This window comes from Protomyctophum parallelum, assembly GCF_964188405.1.
Source record: "Protomyctophum parallelum genome assembly, chromosome: 6".
NCBI lineage: Eukaryota > Metazoa > Chordata > Actinopteri > Myctophiformes > Myctophidae > Protomyctophum > Protomyctophum parallelum.
Genome location: NC_139701.1, coordinates 22,127,645 through 22,148,428, shown reverse-complemented (window position 1 = coordinate 22,148,428; position 20,784 = coordinate 22,127,645). Strand labels below are relative to the sequence as shown.

General features: G+C 41.6%; 1 protein-coding gene across 2 annotated transcripts; it reads left to right on the top strand.

Moving 5' to 3' along the window:
* The first annotated feature begins 438 nt into the window (after positions 1–438).
* On the top strand, positions 439–20,595 carry slco2a1 (solute carrier organic anion transporter family, member 2A1). 2 transcript variants are annotated; one of them, XM_083767792.1, is made up of 14 exons: positions 439–592; positions 6,656–6,793; positions 7,320–7,482; positions 8,758–8,973; positions 9,262–9,360; positions 9,714–9,850; positions 10,340–10,412; positions 10,778–10,942; positions 13,054–13,249; positions 14,763–14,910; positions 18,174–18,337; positions 18,585–18,649; positions 18,898–19,018; positions 19,531–20,595. In XM_083767792.1, the coding sequence occupies exons 1-14, from the start codon at positions 500–502 to the stop codon at positions 19,649–19,651; spliced, it is 1,899 nt and encodes a 632-aa protein (XP_083623918.1). In that variant the 5' UTR covers positions 439–499; the 3' UTR covers positions 19,652–20,595. The 2 variants fall into 2 exon arrangements, with proteins under 2 accessions (XP_083623918.1, XP_083623917.1); XM_083767791.1 differs by having other exon boundaries at positions 14,760–14,910.
* The last annotated feature ends 189 nt before the right edge of the window (positions 20,596–20,784 follow it).

Below are 20,784 nucleotides of genomic sequence, written 5' to 3'. Positions count from 1 at the left end.
ATAGCCTACATGAACAATATAGCCTTTTAAACCAATGAAATTACAATGGTGATGCAATGACGGGATAATGTATGAGTCATTTATAGACATCATAGACTGGCGTTAGACTAACCTATTTCATAGTAGGAATTAAGTTAGGAACCACAGTAACCGTTAAGCTTAATATACATTAACTAGGCTACATTAGACTACTCGACAAGGGCTAGACAATTAAAGACATAATGTTGGCTAGACAAGTTTATTTTGAGAATTCCCGCACCCTGCCTGACCCATGAATGCATAATCCCCTATTGGGACGTATACATGGGTGGGGACAATCGCGTCGTAGGCTATGCCAAAATCCAAATATGAAGTTGGTTGATAAAGCACTCGCAGTTTCAAAACATTTAGCCTACGCGTGTAGTTGTGTGGGCTGAGTCCCATCCATTACATCACTGACAGTCGGCCATAAAACCCTAAACCACACCACTGACACAAACTCTGCTCCACACACTTACGCATGGTACGGGACAAGAACCGGACTACACTCAAAGACATGGAGATATATTCAAAGAAAATGAAGAAACCAACATCAATACTTTACAACGTAAAGGTAGGCTTCAGTGTTCAGTTATGAATGAAATTATATAATATACCGGTAGCTTAATATAATAATTCACAATAAAATTACGCAAACTTTTTAAGACAAAATCTGCAGATGGTAAATTATGCAGACTTGTCTTTTTGATTCGCAACGCATTTGGATGAACATTTATATTTAGCTCTAATTTATTTGTAACCGAAGTGTGATACTGAAAGTGATTATAGGCGTACCTTTGAACCATCTGCTGACATGTTTGCTTTGGCATTTGAATTTATTGTCTGTTTTGAAAGGTGATAGGATAACTAGATGAAGTTGGTGCTTCCGAAGTGTTTACTGTAAATACATTCATGCTACAGGTGTAAGCATTGACGATTGGGTCATATTTCGACAAAATTCAACATAATATTTAATCATGCACAAATAGCCTACTTTAACTTTACCTTACAACAGAATTAGAAGTTGAATTTAGTTGTCTTGCAACAAAAACATCTAACAAAACGTAAACTTACATTTGGTGTGCCACTGCCAATCTTTTAATCCAAAATTTCATTGATCATTTTGTGCAATCTCTACTTTTGTACATAACAAAGATTTGGTTCAGAATTAAAGCTTGCATAGGACAAATTGTCATTGCTTTGGAATTATGGCCATAAAGTCAGTCATGTCACCATGTTTATTTTGTATAGTTCTGTTGCATTAGGAAACCAGGAGCAATTATTTTTTATTTTATTATTTGAGGGTGAACACTCATTGAGCATTATCCTGATCAAATTAACTCAGGGCTCTGCTCAGGAGCGACTGACTTTGATCAGGATAATGTGGTATTGATCAATGAAGAATTGTCTTAATTTGATCAGCCTACCATAATAGCCTACTGTACTTTCGGGGGAGGCTACACGAGATTATTTAACGCCTAGAAATATTTCTAGTCTATACGCATATAGCAAATAAAATATTTAAAATGATAATGAGATAATGAAAGAAAATTCTGGTAGAAGTTTAACTTTTAAGGATTAACTTCAAAGAAGATGGAGAAAACCTTCCTGGGACAGTTCATATGGCCTAAATCCAGGAGAAGAGCTGTAGTATTGATCCTGATTGGAGGTTTTTGCAATCTCCATCTTATCTTTTCACTTCCAAAGTCCTGTAGCAGGTGGTCTTTCTCAAAATGAAGATGTGCAATTTGCTCTGTGTGTAAAAGTACAGTACAAACAAATCACACCCGTGTGAAGTAAGGGGTGCTCTTATGATCGTACATCATCATACATCATCTGCATCTTATTCCGGCCAATCAGAATTTGCGTCGTCACCTTCGTCTTCAATGTATGTGTTTACGCAAACACTCAAAGCTGGCCGTTCATTGTCAATGGCATTTAATGTTTGTGTTGGGACAAACGCTCGAAGCTGGCCATTCATTATCAATGGCATTCAATGTTTGTGTTAGGACAATGTTTGTGTTTACACACACCCTCAAAGCTGGACATAGGAGGGGCTATAGCGCCCCTCAAAAATAAATGTGCTAACTGAAACTGAAATGGTTTCTTCAGAGTGATGACAAACTTAACCACTTAAACCCTATATACCCAGAGGTATATATATACTTGGTCCGGTCAATTTCCCCTCTACACCAAATCGTGTGAACTTTGAAGTGAGCGGTGCCTCTTATCATGATGATGATGTATGATGTCGAGAGTTTTAAGTGGTTAAAGGTGCCTCAAAGAACCATCATGATTTTTGAGGGACCATTTCTGGCATCTTAAAGAACTTTTGGTCGGGGGACGGGGGACGGGGACATGTATAACCACTCACTAAATAAATGTTGTTTTTAGTACAGTAGGTGATAGTTCTTTCTGGAACATACTGTTACATTATTATTATTATTACATAATTATTTCATAACCATGAACCATTATAAGCGTGCACGACTGCACATACATCATTATCCCTCTCTGTGAGTACCGTAGATGTGTCAACAGAGGAGTCGCAGGTATGACTAATTGCATCATGAAATTCATGACTAACACTAGTAATGTAGGAACATGTCGTTCAGTATGCTTGTTTGTGTGTCTTAACTGAGGTAAAAAGCTACAACTGAAGAAAACAAAAACCGACTGAGTCACGGGAGCAATGCCAGCAGAAAGAAGTTTTAGCTTCATCAACTCTTCTCACTCTCACTTCTCACATTGGTGAAGGAAGTGTAGCTTAGTTTATTTGAAATATAACAGAAGTGGTTAAACAGAGAGGTCTTAATTGCAGGTAAATTAAATTGCAAATCCCTTTGCATCGCCATAAAGTAATACAAACAATGGGCAAATATGCAATTGGAATGTACAACAAATTGCAATTCGTAATAAAATATCTGGGGTAAATAGTAGGCTATCACAACTTTAGCCAGGCAGGAATTCCAGCCAGGAAGTTATGTTCACATTTGTCTAAAAATGGCTTATGGGGATTTATTTTATCTGTTCTGTTAGTAATGCAAGAACTTGGTTTAACCTCATGGCCGTCAAGAAATTACAACAATGAAAATTGGCCCTGTTTCTCTTTCATGAAAGACGAAATCATCAAGTCAAGTGCCAGCAGGTCAACAAAGGTTTCACTAGGACCTACAGTATCAAAGTCATCCATCTTTTCTTGACACAAGAACATACTGTGCGGGCCCTGGCTTTGTGTTCAAAAGTTTCATGAGGACACTCTCTGTTTGTCCTTTTTTAGAGAGGCCTTGAACCTATTTGCTGAGGGCTACATCTAGACCACACTTATATAGACACCTGTATATTCTCTGAAGCATTAACCCACCCCAACCATGCACCACCTTCTTTACTCTAACTTCAAAGTCAGTTTTCAACAACATAGCCTATAGGCATTTGTGCTAAATGAACAGCACCAAAGAGATGGTTTGCGCATGTTCCGAGGAAGACAATCACAGCATTCCTCTCTGACCTGACTTAAGCCCCTGTCAAGATCTTTGCTTTTATCTCAGTTCAGTGCAGTTAATTAAAACACTTTGAGCTCATTGTGGGTCATTTTATGGGAGCATTTTAGCCGTTCCCGTTGCTCTTTGCAATCATTATTTGTCCCCTTTTCTGTATGACAGTGCTATATGGACATAATGAAAGGGATATTTGGTCTCCTGTGGGTCATTTATAAACCTTTGATCATGATGCTATTGTGCAGAAAACTGTTTGGAGCTTGTTTCACAATAGAAGGGGAAGTTATTCTGGGGATATGAATGGTTGCTTTCAAGTATATCAGGAGGCCCAGCCATCAAGCCTTTCCCTTCTCATTTTCCCCCATAGTAAGGTCAGATATGTTACCCATGTGTTTGCTAAAAACGACTTCCTCCTGGAAATCCAAGGATGTCCAGCCCAACGACTCCCAACACGTGTCTGCGACAAGCAGCGACATAAAAGCATTTGCAATATTTAAGTCAGAGCTTCCTTTGATTCTTCCGCAGCAGCAGGGCTGCAGAGGGCTCAGACAATGACCTCCAGGGAGACCGTCCGTCCACAATCCACTGCAAAAACAACTGTGTGTCTGGTGCAACTTTACAGTTTGAAAATGTGATGCCACAATGATGGACTTGACTGCAATTACAAGCATCAGTTGTGTTTAAATCATTCGTATCAACAGTGTGAGTAAACAGTGAGTGCTGCCACACCTCACATTTGTTGAGAAACATTTCAAGCTTTCCATGGTACTGCACATGCCCTTGGGTCAACCCCTGTGATTGTATTTGTGACACAGTATGACTGACTGGATTGAGTCATGAACAGAATCGGGTGATTCGGGTCATTCATGTGAATGTGGCTCACATTCTAGCCTAGCTCATTATGTAACATTCCTGTCTACAGAATCTTTGACCTCCTGCCCTTTGGTTTTGATTTTGAACAATTGTGTGTTTACTATGTGCAAACTTGGGTGCGTGTGTGCATGTCTGAATGCGAGCGTGTTTGCACACTTGCACTTGGTACTGTACGTTTGGTTCTCACAAGGATAGATGGATGAGCAAAGTTATATGAAAGAGAGGAAATGAAGTGTTTCGACAAGGTATTTTAATGTTAAGCTCGCTTATTATTAATTTTAGATTAAAGGTCAAGGTGGTTTAGGATTTAGTGGTGGGGAAAGAATGAAAAATATTTTTAGCATTCCAGAGATGAGGAGCAGCCGAGCAAAATGTCCTGTCGCCCACAACGCAATGTTGGTCCTGGCAGGGCGATGGAGAAGGTTGGGGTTGGCAGAGAGGTTTTGAACAGAGGATTGTGGGGTGAGAAGTTTTTTGAGTTAGGAGGGAGCATTGCCATGGATGCACTGATGGGTCACAAGGGAGATTTTGCTATTCAGCCTTAGAGGAGATGGGGAGCCAGTGTAGTGAACGATGTGCTCGTAATTTTACACTCACTCTAAAACTTTTTTTACTCTTCCACATGCTGTAAATAACAACAGACATGGATTCACTCCAAATGCCAAATTGTCATGTCTGTTCAGAGCCCAACGCACAGAGGCCAGTGGCTCTTCCAGGTCACTGGGAATGCTTCCAATGTGCGAATTTGTGCCCTAGAAACAGAACTGTAATGAAATAATGTACGGTATAAGCCAAAACGACTTTGAAATACTGAGAGGTACTGATCCCAAGAGACCCCTGTGTGGCTTCAGCTCCAGAAATACATACAGATCAACTGTTGATAGTAGCAAATCGTTTTCACGATAACATCGTCTTCCAACCGAAGATGATGGCCCTTCCAAATTGTATTTAGGAAATAGTTAAACAAATGGCCTCTTGGGTAGAAGATGTTTTAGGCTTTGTTCCAAATCTGTCTGTTCTTGTGAATGAAGACAAAATCATTCTACACTGTTAATTGAAAACAGCAGGAGAGACACAAACCACTTCCATTTTTGGACCTCCGCCTACAGCATGGTACCACTACCACAATATCCATCACCGGTGACAGGTTTTTTTAAACAGTGAGTGCACAAAGTTGACACATTATATTAATGGGTGAGGATCCAGTGGAAAAGCATTATTCTCTGAAACACCCTGTGTAACATATACATTGGACCAGTGTTGTATTGTTATGTTTTGGAATGCTGTAGTGTGTTATGACAGCTAGATGTTTACTGGTACTTTTACCGGGGTTAAATGAGTGTAAGGAACACTTAACCTAGCCTCGGTACCAGGCTTTCATTTTTGTTGGTGCAAAAATTGAAAGCCTGGAGGAACGCATTGGCCGCTCTGGTCTAAAAGTGGGAGTCAACCCTTCCGGGTGGGCGTCGCTCCAAATGATGTGACGTAGCGCTGCACTAGGGGGGAGAGGAGGGGCCGGGGGTGACGGACAGATCGATGAGATCCAATCAGGGCGTGCGCAAATCTGAGCCGCGACCCGCCCCTCTAGACCAGAAACCTAACACGTTAGCTCAGGCTACACCTATCTTCATGTAATTTGTCCTAATGCTCTTGTAGATCTGCTATTTTCAAAAGATTTATATACATTTGAAATTTTGATATGGGACATTCTGCATGATGATGAGTACTTGATAACAAGTGTAAGTATTATACATTTTGAATTCCAGACTTTTACAGAATAGTTCTATATTGCAGTATTGATACTTTTACTTAAGTAAAACATTTTTCACCACTGACATTAGACACACAGTTCAGTGTTAAGCATGTTCAGGTGTCAGACCATATACTCTAGTCCTAGTGTCACAAGGTGAAACTGTATCAAAACAAGTCAAGCTGTACCAAAACAATAGAGGGCTTGCCGCTAAATATCAGAACATATCCTAAGGCAAAAGAGAAGGTTGCTTGAGGCAAATATAATAATAATAATAATTATAATAAACATGCATTATTAGTGAGGACCAATTATATGAAGATAATATTGAAAATGGGTGATGCGCTCATTAGTGGAACATTTGGTTCCAATTGCACATTCTCAGAGTTCCTAACTATCAATCACTTAGCTTAGTCCCCGGAGCACCCAAAAGGACCCCCCCGCCCCGAAACAATTAACCCCACGTTGAGAACCACAATTTGTGCCTGAATATATTGTCCCTGTCCCCATCTTGTAGATGTTTGTCCTGTGCCATGGCCTGCTGCAGCTCACGCAGCTCATGTACAGCTCCTACTTCAAAAGCACCATCACCACCATCGAGAGACGCTTCGGCCTCAGCAGCTACTCTTCAGGAACCATTTCCTCTCTGCATGAGGTAGGAGCCAAGCACAACACTCCTGCACAAGTTAGGCTAGTGAGAGATTTATTCTTGCGGATGCTGACAAGCAAAAAAAAAGAAAATGCACGAACAAGCGTGCTATCGCAATCACACATCCTGACAACTCAACTGGGACCTGCACATTTTGGAACAATCTTTTCACTCTGGCAGGCGGGCAAAGAAGGGCTGCAGAACACCATGAAAGAATAGCTTGTATGCTTATCTAAATGGTTGACACTGATACTGAATTTCCCAGTATTATTTTTGTTTTGTTTTAATCATGGATATGATCCCCATGGTTTCTGAATAAAGCTTTTGATGTCATCTTCCATCCGTCACCCGTCAATTACCACACTGTTCAAGCTCTCCATCCCTCAAGCCTAACTTAGGCTCTATATCGCACTACAAGCTCACAACACAGCGCATCTGCAACACGTTGAAATCTTGTGAGCTTTACACAAAGTATATCAAGATTATATTTCTTTTTCTGGAACATAATTTGTAATTCTCTGTCTGTTTTCAGGTCGGTAACACTGCGCTGATAGTGTTTGTCAGTTATTTTGGGAGCCGGGTTCACCGACCCAGATTCATCGGGGTAGGAGGCCTGCTGATGTCCATCAGTGCCATGATGCTGACGCTACCTCACTTCTTGTCCGACGACTATGTGTATAACTCTGTTTTACACGGTAAGAGTATAGAGTATGTTTCAACACAAATCAGCATATAAGGCAGCGATGCTGTCTCTTTTTACACAGACAGAGTCAGTCCAGACCAGAGAATGCACAAATATGCCACCACAATTTATGAGACCTTGTATTTACTCTTGAGTATTGAGGCATTTTGCTTACAGTATGTCACTATCCAGAGCAATTCATGACATGCAATTTTAGAAGAAGCTGCGCTTCCTAGTTCACCCACATTAATTATAAACATATTGGAGTGAGGATTACAAATCTCAGAGAGCTATAGTATGTAAGACAATTGTCTTGTGACCTGATGTCCTTGGGACATCAAGAAATAGGAGGAAATACCGGTTTATGGATATAAGCCTTTTTTTCCGACGTGGCAACGAAGCGGCCATATATTTATGTATGTATGTCGAGTAGACCATCTGTATGTCCAAACAAAGGGACACCAATCACAGCAAACGACACGTCACCTCATGCTGCAAAGTTCACGTTGGCGCACTATTACATCGTTGCTGCTTCGTTAGCAAACTGCACAGCTAGTAAGTTGCTTATACTGTACATAGACCGGTACTGTAGTTACAGTTAGAACAGGGAAGCCACACATTTATTTAGAGAGAGAATTGCAAAATGAGCTAAAAGTATAATTGGGAGGAGGAGAGGTGCAGCTATGGGATAAACTGTGTTGTGGAACGGTGACTCTGTCCACAGCAGTTGCTCAAGAACTCATAATACTTGACTTGGTTGCATGCCATTTAGCCAATAGGAGATCTACAAGCTAACAACCTGTCGTGCTGTGACATGATGTGAGCTTGTTAATCTGCTATTTTCAGTGTGCGACACTGTCACACAAATAAGTATAAATCACCCTTATGAAGTAAGAATTATGTAAGGTATTTTGGGTTTTGTGCCATATAGTTGAGTGGAGCACTATAGGGATGCCTGAAGAGGTTTTTGGAAAGCCTGCAGGTGCTCTCCAGTTGAACCCTTTGCATAAATCATCTAGATCGCCCTAATCTCCGTGCTCTTGAGGGAAGCCAAAAAGATTAGACTGATCTCCCGGGCAGTTAATTTACCTCGACAACATTCCCTCTCCGAAACCAGCTTAAGCCCTTCTCGGCCTCATACGGTGCTCGGTCAAAGGAACTTCAGGAAATTAAACTAGTCAGTCTGTCTACATTCAGTGGGTTGCAAATGCAATTAATTAATATTCTCTTTGTTCTCTCTCTCTCTCTCTCTCTCTCTCCCTGTTTTGTATGGTATCGTGGTCCCCAGATCGCCACGACATTTGCAACCCTCAGATGAATTCCAGTGCCGCAGGGTCGTGTGGCAGCGATGAGACGAAGCGCCTGGCTGATGATAAGACCAACCTGTGGCTGCTTATGACCAGTGCCCAGCTGCTCTTTGGCGTGGGGTCAGTACCCATCCAGCCTTTCGGAATATCCTACATCGATGATTTTGCAGGGCCGAACAACTCCCCCCTCTACATAGGTGAGTGACCTGCGGTTCAATGATAGATCTATTGGTTTAGATAAAGAGAACACAATCCTGGGCACGATCTCAGGGCCATGGTGCCATGCTGGGTTATTCCGCAGCCCGTGTTGAATCGTCTGAACCCAGCGCTTGGAGGGGGAGGGGGCATTCAACTTCAATATGTGCCATATCGCAGTAGTTCTCAAAGTGGGGCCCAGGGATAGTTTGGGGGTCCTTGACTTGAAATAGTTTGCGAACCACTGTCCTATCGAATCCTGTCTCACAGCCTGTCTCTGTGCCCTGCAGCCATTCTCTTTGCGGTCTCGACATTTGGGCCCGCCTTCGGTTTCCTGATGGGTGCAGCGGTGTTGAAGATCTATGTGGATGTGGACCGAACTGGCTCAGGTACTGGTTCTGAATACATTCAATGGACATCATCAGGATGCCAAGCTAGACTGAGGTGGATGGAGTGTTGAGGTCAGGAACCAACATAACCCTTTTGTTATATAAAATGTGTTCTTTATCCATGACTTGATTCTTTTTGAGAGGGACACTATATCATAATGAACAAGGCATTCAAATACAGTACAGTAGGGCGTAGGCTACTGTACCGTACCGTATACTGTTAGGAATGCAGTGTAAATATAAAGGCGTTAGCAAGAATGATAATTTTCATCCTTAGTCCTTGTGACCTTGTTAGATAACACACCCATTGGTGGAGAGACAGTAATGTTCTCTCTCTCTCTGGGTGTCTGCAGTGACCCATGAGGAGCTGATCCCCAGTGACCCACGCTGGGTTGGGGCGTGGTGGATGGGCCTGCTCATCTGCTCCGTCTGCCTGGCTCTCACCTCCATACCATACTTCTTCTTTCCACGGAACATGCCTCAGGAATTTGTAAGTAACAATATTTTTGTAAAAGGTTCTGTTGTGTTTGGGCGTCCTCCTGTTTCATGTCATGTTTTGCTGACATCTACTGGCCTGATATCAACACTACATTTGTTTATTTTCAATGTTCAGCACATGATAAGGACTGCCAACTTAGGTCTGAGCTGCAAGATATCAGATTGTTGCAGATTGAATCAAGGCCAAGGTAGAAGATGCCTTAATCACATTCTAGCTCACCATCGATAGATGATTAATTGATGTCAACTCCCTGCTCATAAAAATATTTAAAACTGCGTGCAGAAACAGTTCACAAGAGATAAGATAAAAGCCAGTTGCTCAAGGGGATTTTTCTACCTCTCTCTTTTCAACTGTATTGGCATGGTTGTCTCATCTTGTGGTCTACAGGACTTGACCGGCCAATTATAAATAAAGATATATATTATGCATCCATTAATGCTCTCCACAACACTGAATGTATTGTAATCTATTACTTCCTAGGTGACTGTGACTGAAACAGACTTAAATGAAGACCCAAAGAAAACAGATGCCACTTTGCTTGACTTCCTGAAGGGTAGGTTGTGTACAACATTGGCAGATGTATATGTGTACTAGAGAGAGAAAGAGAGAGAGAGAGAGAGAGAGAGAGACAGACAGACAGACAGACAGACAGACAGACAGACAGACAGACAGACAGACAGACAGACAGACAGACAGACAGACAGACGAAAGGTGGGAGGCAGAGACATGATAGGCTATAATGAAGACAAGAGTGATCAAATTCACAATGTTTTCCCAAGTGTTTTCCAAAATGTTAAAATGAACAAATGTGTGTGTGTGCGTGTGTGTGTGTGTGTGTGTGTGTGTGTGTGTGTGTGTGTGTGTGTGTGTGTGTGTGTGTCTTTGGGTGTACCCGCGTCTGTGTTTGCATGTTATCAGCATTCCCCAGGCTGTTTGTACGCCTCTTGCTCAGCCCTCTCTTCATCATACTGGTCCTGGCGCAGTGCTGTTTTTCATCGGTCATTGCTGGTCTCGCTACCTTCCTGAACGCGTTTCTGGAACGCCAGTATAGCTCCTCAGCTTCCTACAGCAGCATGCTCATGGGTATGTGGATTGTATCACTGCATTATAGCCTATATAACATGGCCCAGAAGGTTTGCTTATTCAAGATACAAGATCTCTATTGTTTTGTTACATTGAGTACACAAAAGTAAGTCTTTGGTTTAACAAGAAATAAATAAAAAATAGTACCTATTACCTAAAGATAAATAATAATAAATAAAAAAAAATAGCGAAGTATGTAGTTTAGTCATGGCTAGGGTTGCCACCTTTGAGATATTGAAATAAGAGACACTCTTTACGCCTGCCGCGGCCTTGCGGCGCAGGCGTGTGCGGCAAGGCCGGCAATAAGTTGAAGCAATAAGTTGAAGCAATAAGTTGAAGCAATACGTTGAAGCAATACGTTGAAGCAATACGTTGAAGCAATAAGTTGAAGCAATACGTTGAAGCAATACGTTGAAGCAATAAATTGAAGCAATACGTTGAAGCAATAAGTTGAAGCAATAAGTTGAAGTTTCCCTAGAAATTTGTTTTCCAAATGAGCATAACAACATCAGCAGCCCATTATAAAATATATGCCAGCGACCCCCATAAGAGAAGAATTTTACACAGTGATTCTCAACCCATTTAATTTCAAGTACCAGTTTGACATGCATTAAGTATACGGACCCCCATTTAATGGCATTCTATCTCTGGGATATTGTAAAATCAATGTTAATTTCACTATCAAGGACCACACCACCAATGGAAACATTTAACCATTTATTGAAATGTATAGGGGAGGAAAGCATGGTTAGGTTATGACAGATGGCCCACGACGGGCCAGCGGCGGCGTCGAGGTTTAAGCAGAGTGGGGAAGCCTCGGGGACCCGGCGTGCTCCCGAGGCACGTCAGACCCCCTTTAGGAACCTGTAGGGGGAGTAGGATGAGAAATGGGGTGGGGGGGAGGGGTGACAAGAAATGAGAACAGGGGAGAGCCAGTGGTTAGATGGGCTGGTTATATATGGGTGGAGGTGGCTTGATTGGAGATAGCTGATAGGAGGTGGAGGTGGCTGCATTGGGGGTGTGGTCCTGATCCTGAATTTCAGTTATCTCTAACACCATTTAACTCTGATGGTCCATTTGGTTCCATTTGTACACTCTCAGAGTTACAGACCCATAAGGGTCCATTTGGTTCCAAACTATAATTTAGCTGGGGACCCCCTGGAACTCCCTCAAGGACCCCTGTGGGTCCCCGGACCTCACTTTGGGAACCACTGGTTTAGGCTATTTTAGGTAGTGTGTGCCTCCCGCTAGAACAATTGTGCTGACTTTAATATTTCCTGTGTTTTGTTTTGTTCATTATTGTTAAATTCAGTGTTGACATGTAGGGGCTATTTAGGAAAATAAGGAACAAACTGCGTTCCTTATTGGTTCAATAAGTATTTTAAGGGACGGGTGGCAACCCTAGTCATGGCACAACTTGACGCTAGCTTGACGGTAGCTTATTTTATTCATTTTGTTCTGACAGAAAACATTTTCTTACCTATAACAGCAACTAGAGTATAAAAACATTCTCTCTACAGTTATTGACTGGCAAATAGTGAAAGACAAATATGTCTCTGTTATGTGTATAATTCAACAGCAAGCTACAGCTGAATACATTCTTTAGCTACAGAGACATCAGAACTTGTAGGTTTGAAGAGGAGAATCAACGTCACGTGAGAGTGTTGGAGGTGCAAACAAATGAAGGCTCTTTTTTGTGACTTGAAGAATGAACATTTGAATGTCCTGTCGGACTGTTGTTGCAGGTCCCTGGACTACCAGAGTTTTGCACTATACGTCTCACAAACACCATGCTGATAACTGTTGTAATCTCCTCCAACCAAGGCAATGGCTTATTTGGCCACACCCCCATATATATCTTTGTGTTTCTCAAAGAATAGTGTGAGAGGCCTGTTATACCGTAGTACAGTGGTTATCAAAGTGTAGTCTGGACCCATTGGGTTCCTTGATATTGTACCAAATGCACCCTTACAGGTCTGTATCTCTGAGAGTGTACAAAAGTCCATGCACTCTTCTTGAAATTGAAGTATGAGAACCACTGTAGTACTTTTGCAAACGAGTGCATCTCCGCTTGTAGTTAACTGAGTCGTCTGTGGCTCGTCGTATTGTAGGTACTGTGAACCTGCCGTGTGTAGCGGTGGGGATGCTGGCGGGTGGGGTCATCATGAAGAAGGTGGGCCTCTCTCTCAAGGCCATCCCACGCTACTCGGTGGTCATGCTGGTCGTCTCCACCCTCCTCGTCATTCCTCTGTTCTTCATGGGCTGTCCCACGCAGAAAGTAGCTGAGGTCAACTATCATCAGCATGGGTGAGTGGAAATGGAGCTGTCCCTTCTAAAAAGACAGAAAGTTTGCATTAGGGCTGGGTGATATGACTTATAATATGATGATTATTTCAAACCTTTGCCTTGATTGCGATTAATGAACGATTATTAAAATAGAGTATTGAAAATAGCAGATCTAAATATAATAATAATTATTATATTATATTAAAATAGAGTACAGAAAATCGTGTCACAATACAATGCAATGCAATATTTATTTTTTTGTCGATTCTTATAAGAAATAAAAGGAAACTAGAACTGCACTCTGTCGAGTGCATACTCACTTGAGCAGAGCACGCAAGTACTTTCGACCGCTACAAACTGTCAAATCTCAGTAATGACTACTTGTGCCTGATACGGCAGTGGTGCCAGATTACATACATGTATACATAGGAGCATTACCTTTAATCCTCCCAACACTAAAACATATCGTCATTACGTCACCATCGAAAACCAATTACACTCTGGCATTGGGTCCTTTAATCCACATCTTTATTACGTCATCATTGAGAGCTAGTTATACATATACTATGTATATGTTATTTGTAAGTTGATTAGCGGTATACTGTGGTTACTTTGCGCCGTACGCACCGTCCCAGCCGTCCCGCCAATTTTGATGCAATTTTGGACGGTGCATATGAGTTCCGGGCCAAACTAGTACTTGCGCGCTCTGCTTGCGCAAGTAATTATATATAAAAAATATGCAAATATTTGTTTCGATAATTATATTTCCAGTTAATTGCCCAACTCTGTTTGCATCTCATTGATAGTCTAATGCTAGTTGAAACTTAATAATAACAGTGCTCCACTTTCCTGGGCATTTTTTAATTGATAAGCAAGCAGTTACAGTACACACAGTGACCTTTTATTGCTTTAAAGTCAATCGCTAGAGCAATAAGACTGATAAGAAGTGGCTAATGATTTGATAACCCAAGCAGCATATACTGTACAGTACTGATTATGATCATGAATATTATGATTACATTCTATTTTTCTTTGTTGCGACCATAGGTCGCAGTTACTATGAAAACCTGCATTTCCCGTCAGTCGTGTCATGTCATGCCTCCATAATGGCCACGCCTTGTGACACGTCACACCACATCACGCCTCATGATATAATCCATATATGGCTGTATCCAGTTACTATGAAAACCTGCATTTACCGTCTGTCGTGTCGTGTCATGTCACACCTCCATAATGGTCACGCCTTGTGACACGTCACGCCACATCACGCCTCATGACCTACTCCATATATGGCTGTCTCCAGTTACTATAAAAACCTCATTTGACGTCAGTCGTGTCGTGTTCTTTTTAGGCATCAAAAAAGGTCTTAAAAGTCCTTAAATTGTCACTGTCCTCTGGGGGCAACATGTGGGGTCCCGACCCACATGTTGAAAAGCACTGAGCTACAGTACGTTGCGTACTGTATGTTCACTCCTCCAGCTGAGCTGTGAATGCTGATGTCTCTCGCCCGCTGTGGTGCTTTGTCTCTCAGCAGGTCTGTGGCTGCGTGTTATTCCAACTGCTCCTGCCCAGGCAGTGCCTTCAACCCGGTGTGTGGTTCTGATGGTATAGAATACATATCGCCATGCCACGCTGGCTGCACCAACTTCACCAGGGACCCCAACAACACCTACAGGGTTCAGGTCAGTGGTGCAAATGTAACTAAGTGCATTTACTCACTCATTATGTACAGTACACACACTGTATAGCCTACTTAAATACAATTCATTTAATAATAGTATTAAAAATACTTGAATTGAGTATTTACATTTTTGCTATACATTTTTGCTATAGTTACTTTGTATATTTACTGATTATTTTTATATAATTTACATTGTCCACTTAAAGCTGCTATAAGGAATAATATGTTAAATCTTTAATGACCTTTTCTTCTTATTATTTTTTTTTTATTCAGACAGCCAGCAATGAGTAAAATAATTGTCGATTTGCCTGTCTACTTCTAGGAGCTTCTAGGAACATCTTTGAATGCAGATTGTGGCCCCAAGATGTGTCACAGCGTTTTACTCATTGCTGGCTGGTACTGCTACTTTTACAGAGTGTACAAATGGAACGAAACGGACCCTAACAGGTCCATTTGTACACTCTCAGAATTAAATTAACATTGATTTTACAATATAAATCGGGGGTCCCAGAGATAGAAATGCCATTAAATGGGGGTCCGTAGACTAATGCATGTCAAACTGGGGGGCCTTGAAATTAAACGGGTTGAGAATCACTGCTAGAGCTGTAAAGATCTTCTCTTATGGGGTCCCTGGCAAATTAGTGTCAATTTGGGGGTCCTTGACATGATAAAGTTTGGGAACCACTGGTCTACAGAGTATTGTAGAATAGACTACTACCCGACAGTTCAGTGTCCATTGAGATTAATTGAGATGCTGCGTGTTGCTGAGCAAGAAATGTTTCCAAATGAACCTAAGCATCCCCATTGTTAGCATGTCATAATAGCTAAACATTTGGCAGAAATAGAAGAATACTGAGCAAAACTAGAAAAAGTGCCCTTCTGGGCACAGGTCTCCACCAGGATTTCTTCCTCAGCCTAGTGGGAATATGCGTGCACAGTTTCATCGCAATCGGACGCTGCGTTGAAGAGTTGTGGCGATTTGTACAAAGCGGGCTACTCCTGAAAACTGTAGGAGCCAATCGTGGCCAATCAGGATGGAATATGAGAAATCAAACAAACCTGTCTTGATCACATGACTATGGAGATCATGTGTACCGATTTGCGTGAAATTTGGATAAAATCTGAAGGAGTAATAATAGAAAATGTGTTTTACATATGTCGGCCTCCTGGTGGCGCTATAAAGAGCAGATGTGAAAAATTCCAGGCAAAGGTTTTTCCTTGGCCTCTAGGGAGTTGGCATACAAAGTTATCCACAGATCCGTGCAGTTAGAGGTAAAAACACTTTTCGCCACTATAGCGCCACCTTGAGGCTGAGTTGAAATTGTTCATGTGGCATTTCGTCCTCGGCCTAGTGGGAATGTGGGTGCACAATTTCACGGAAATCACGCGATGTGTTCATGATTTGCAGCATTTTGTTTGAAACTGAGCACTCCTGTGAACTTTGGAAGCCAATCTTAACCAATCAGGATGGAGTCTGAGAAATCTGAAAGACCGGTTGTAGGTGTACTGTGCAAAAACTTGTTTTGCACAAAGCGGCCTCCTGGTGGCGCTATAACAGGCCGTTCTGGAAAGTTTGGGGCAGAGGTTCATCGTTGGCATCCAGGGAGTGTGTGCAAAATTTGGCATCGACCGGGTTAGCGGTGGCCGAGATTAGCTGCTCACGGACACACGGACGGACACACACACGGACGGACGGACGGACACACGGACGGACGGAGTGCAAAACATACTCTCCCCCCATGCCTTTGGCCTGGTGGAGACAAATATAAGGACATTGAACAAAAATAGCAGATCCAGAAGCTCACAATGCATTGTGACGTGACGTGTCACATGTTGTGAGCTTATATAGTATAAATAAGTACTGTATATAGTATAGGGTTTAATTGGTGAAGAGCCTTTCCCCCTGCATTTTATATGACCGCTATCACTGCACTGCAGTGAGTCATAGAAATCATGTTCAATGTTCACTATTAAATGGTCTGCAATGTAATTGACTAACATAATTTGGAATTAACCATATTCACTCAATTTAGGATGGATGATAGGTAGAAAATGAAAATAACAAGGTTTTGCTTTGATTTATTTAGCCCCAATTCCCCTTCGCAGTGTTCAGTGTATTGTCTTTGGGTAGAAGATCTCAGCCCGGTAGCTGAGAACTTAAAATCAATATCATGATTATTTAAAACTTTTACCTTGATTACAATTAATGAATGATTATTTAAAAAAATAAAATAGCAGATCTACAGGCTAGAAATGTTGTAAGTATAAAAAAGGGTTAAGTGGTTTATCAGACTAAACCATTGAGCCAATTACAAAAAGTCTATTTTTGTCTGAAATTGTTGATTCGTTGAAAACATATCCAAACTAAAACCCTGCTTCTCGAGTATTTAATTAACCTACATAAGCAATATTAAGTTGGATATTGGTTCTAAATATCGGTTATATTTGTGGTTAATTGTCTAGCTGTATACTTCATACATAACAAGATAAAACTCGGGAACACTGATTCATTGTCTTGGTACACCCTCAGCTATGTACAGTAGAAGGTCAATTAATACACCCAACACCTTCCTGTCTGTGGGACGGCAGTACAGTGCCAACACGACACGGGTGGTTCATGATCAATGCCCAATCGATGTATACTGTAATTAGTCGCACAGCACAAAGGACACATTTTCACAGGAACAGTCCTACAATACCTTAACGTAGTTGAGCTTGTGAATAATCTACTAGTGAGGGCTTTGGGAGACTCCTAATGGAGCATTAGTCAATTTGACTCGGTGCATAAGCTCACTGTGTGATACTGTAACATAGTCAGGGGTGGCTGCCGCTGGCTTAATGGATTAATACCCAGCAGTCGCAGACTAATTATCTGCCACTGCTTGTGGGACGCTGTCTGGAACTCAGAGAAATGCCATTATGCCAATGGTTAGATCCGTGAGCTCAGACAGGTGTACTTTTGAAATTTCCATTACATTTGGTTTAGAAGTACACACAGCAGCACTCACACACAGCAGCACTCAAAGTACATGCTATGCTTTTTGCACACTCCTTGTGGGATTTCACACCACAAACCCTTAAGGGTCCATTTCGTTCTCAACTATCAATCATGTTGCTGGGGATCCCCCCTCAAAGTCCACTGGGTGTCTCCACACCCCATTAATCTCTTATTAGCATGTTGTGGGCTAGATGTTCCAAAGTTAAACAATATGCAGTGTCCATTGTATAGGTATTTAACAGTGCTTTCTCTCCTACTGTTTACAGTCGTATACCAACTGTAGGTGTATATCAGACTGGCAGCATCACGCCCGCCCGGGTCCTTGTGCCAACAACTGTCCTCACTATCTGCTCCCAGTCATGTTCATCTTATCAGCAGCAGGACTGATCGCCAGCCTCACTCACAACCCCCTATATATGATGGTGCTAAGGTAAGTCATAAGATAAGAACTCAACTCAAATCTACTAATCTATTATTTGGTCATTACAGAGGCCATTAGCCACTTCAAACGGGTTCAACGTGTTCAAGCAGTGACAAAGCAATTTTCAATATAAGTCAGCAACATGAAGATATTAACTGACACCCGATACTTGTCGAAAAGTGAGAGGCGTGTCGTGCTACTTTTTATTGATATAAAATAAATGTTTTTTTGTTTGTTTTTTGTGTTTTGATTTCAGAGTTGTTCCCCATGAAGAGAAGTCTTTCGCCATAGGGGTTCAGTTTTTACTCATGAGACTGCTCGGTAAGGGAACACACAAATATCCACATAAGCCAAATACTGTGTCCTTTAATGTGATTATTTACATACTTGTGAACTGATTTCACACCAGAGAGAAAACCAATCATCTCAAAATTTTACATGGATGGACACATGTTAGAGTGCCCTCTAGTGATTTGAACCACACTGGGATGCAAGTTTTCATGGTTTTATCCTGAACCTTTCTTTCTTTCTTTCTTTCTTTCTTTCTTTCTTTCTTTCTTCATGTCCAGCCTGGCTACCAGCTCCAGCTTTCTTTGGAATGGCCATTGACACTTCATGTATCAGGTGGAAAGAGGTGTGCGGGAAGAGGTCTAGCTGTGGTTACTATGACAACAACATTTTGAGGAACCGGTAGGAAAACCTATAATTAATGATAATTCTGAAATAAGTGAACTAACAACCTACAGTAAACAAGGCCAACCTACAGTAGGCATGTGCACAGTTGAGCTGCTGAGCCACAATTAATAGATTGACCTTTAACTCTTAAAATAATAGATCTTACAAGCTCACATTGTGAGCTTGCATCTATTTCCAAATAGCCAAATAACTATATGAGTAAAAATTTCAAATCATTGTAGTGGAGTAAAAGTATAAATGATGGAAAAGGGTACCTAAAAACTGTACCTACTTACAGTACATTTACAATGTACCACGTCTTGGCTCAACAAGCAAAGCAACCCATGAGCATTTTTGAACAGCAGCACCCTCAGGTGGACAAATATACAGACAGAGAGACATACAGTACATACAGCTAAACAGAATCATTACAATAGTTTTGTGGTGGTTCAAGTAATATATAATAATAATACTGCTGCTAAGCTATATGGAATATCGAGGATGCTAATGTTATCTCACCTTTGCAGGTACTTGGGCCTACAGGTGGGCTACAAAGTCACAGGGATCGGCCTCTTGATGCTTCTGGGGTGGAAGGTATCGCGCACCAGTCAATACAGTCTGGAGAAGAGACCAGAAGGACCGCTGTGACAACTGTTGTGTATTAATGACTGAAACCTCTATCTAGAGACCACTGACTGCATGATGATTTCAGCTCCTCCTGGCTCTCAGCTCTGCAGGGGCGTTGACATCTTTGATGGCCTGTGCACTGACTTTTAAAGTCACCGGGATGGCTAAAGCCTGCCTGTTTTGACCTCCACTCAACACAGCACCTGGGAATTCTCAGAACACACATACAACGTATCCATGTTTCAAGTTGTGTTTCATAGCATCACTTCCAGGCTTTGCTGTGAATTGACACTGACCATGTGAACCTCTCTTCACAACTAAAAACAGGATTGTGAATTGTCCATTCTTCTGGCATTCTTGTTCGGTACATCGAACCGTTATGTGTCAGTGTCTGATGAGGATGGTTGAAAAGACAAGTGAAAGGAGCGTGACTGATATAATTATCATGTGAAGGATGTGCATTATTCATTGCTTGTTCCTATAAAGCCTCAGTATAGTACTTGCATGTGGGTGTCGTGCACCGAATGTGACCGATCTGCAACCACACAACCACAACGCATAGAGAGCTTGTTGATCTGCTATTGTGGGTGCATGACACATGCACAACTAGTATACATAAAGCAGGTGTGCAGGAATTTACACATTCAGGTTTTTGGTTGCAAATGGCAACATAGTTAACACTAGCTTAATATTTAAGTATTTCTTTTAGAAGTTTGTCTCAAACAGAGGCATAGGTGAAAACCTTATTACCGCTTTGATATATTAGACAACTGTAATCACATTTAATATGAAACTTGGTTTAATCGCTATGCGGTGGATTTTCAAATCCTGAGAACACTGTTATAAAATAACTTGCACCTGCACACAATAAGATATGTGCTGGGTTTGTATTTTGTACTGTCTATATTTTAATTATCTACTTGCATTTTATCGAGCAGAGTGTGAAAATAAAAAGGATACAGACTTTCAAACTGACTTTTGAACCTGGCTGGCTGCCGTCTCTCTCTCGCTCTGTGTCTGTCTGTCTGTCTGTCTGTCTGTCTGTCTGTGTCTCACTCTTTGATTCTCTGTCTGCATGTCTGTCTGGTACCCCTTCTCTTTAGTCTCTCCTCTCCCCCACACTTCCATTGCTGTTTTATAGTTGGTGGTGTTCG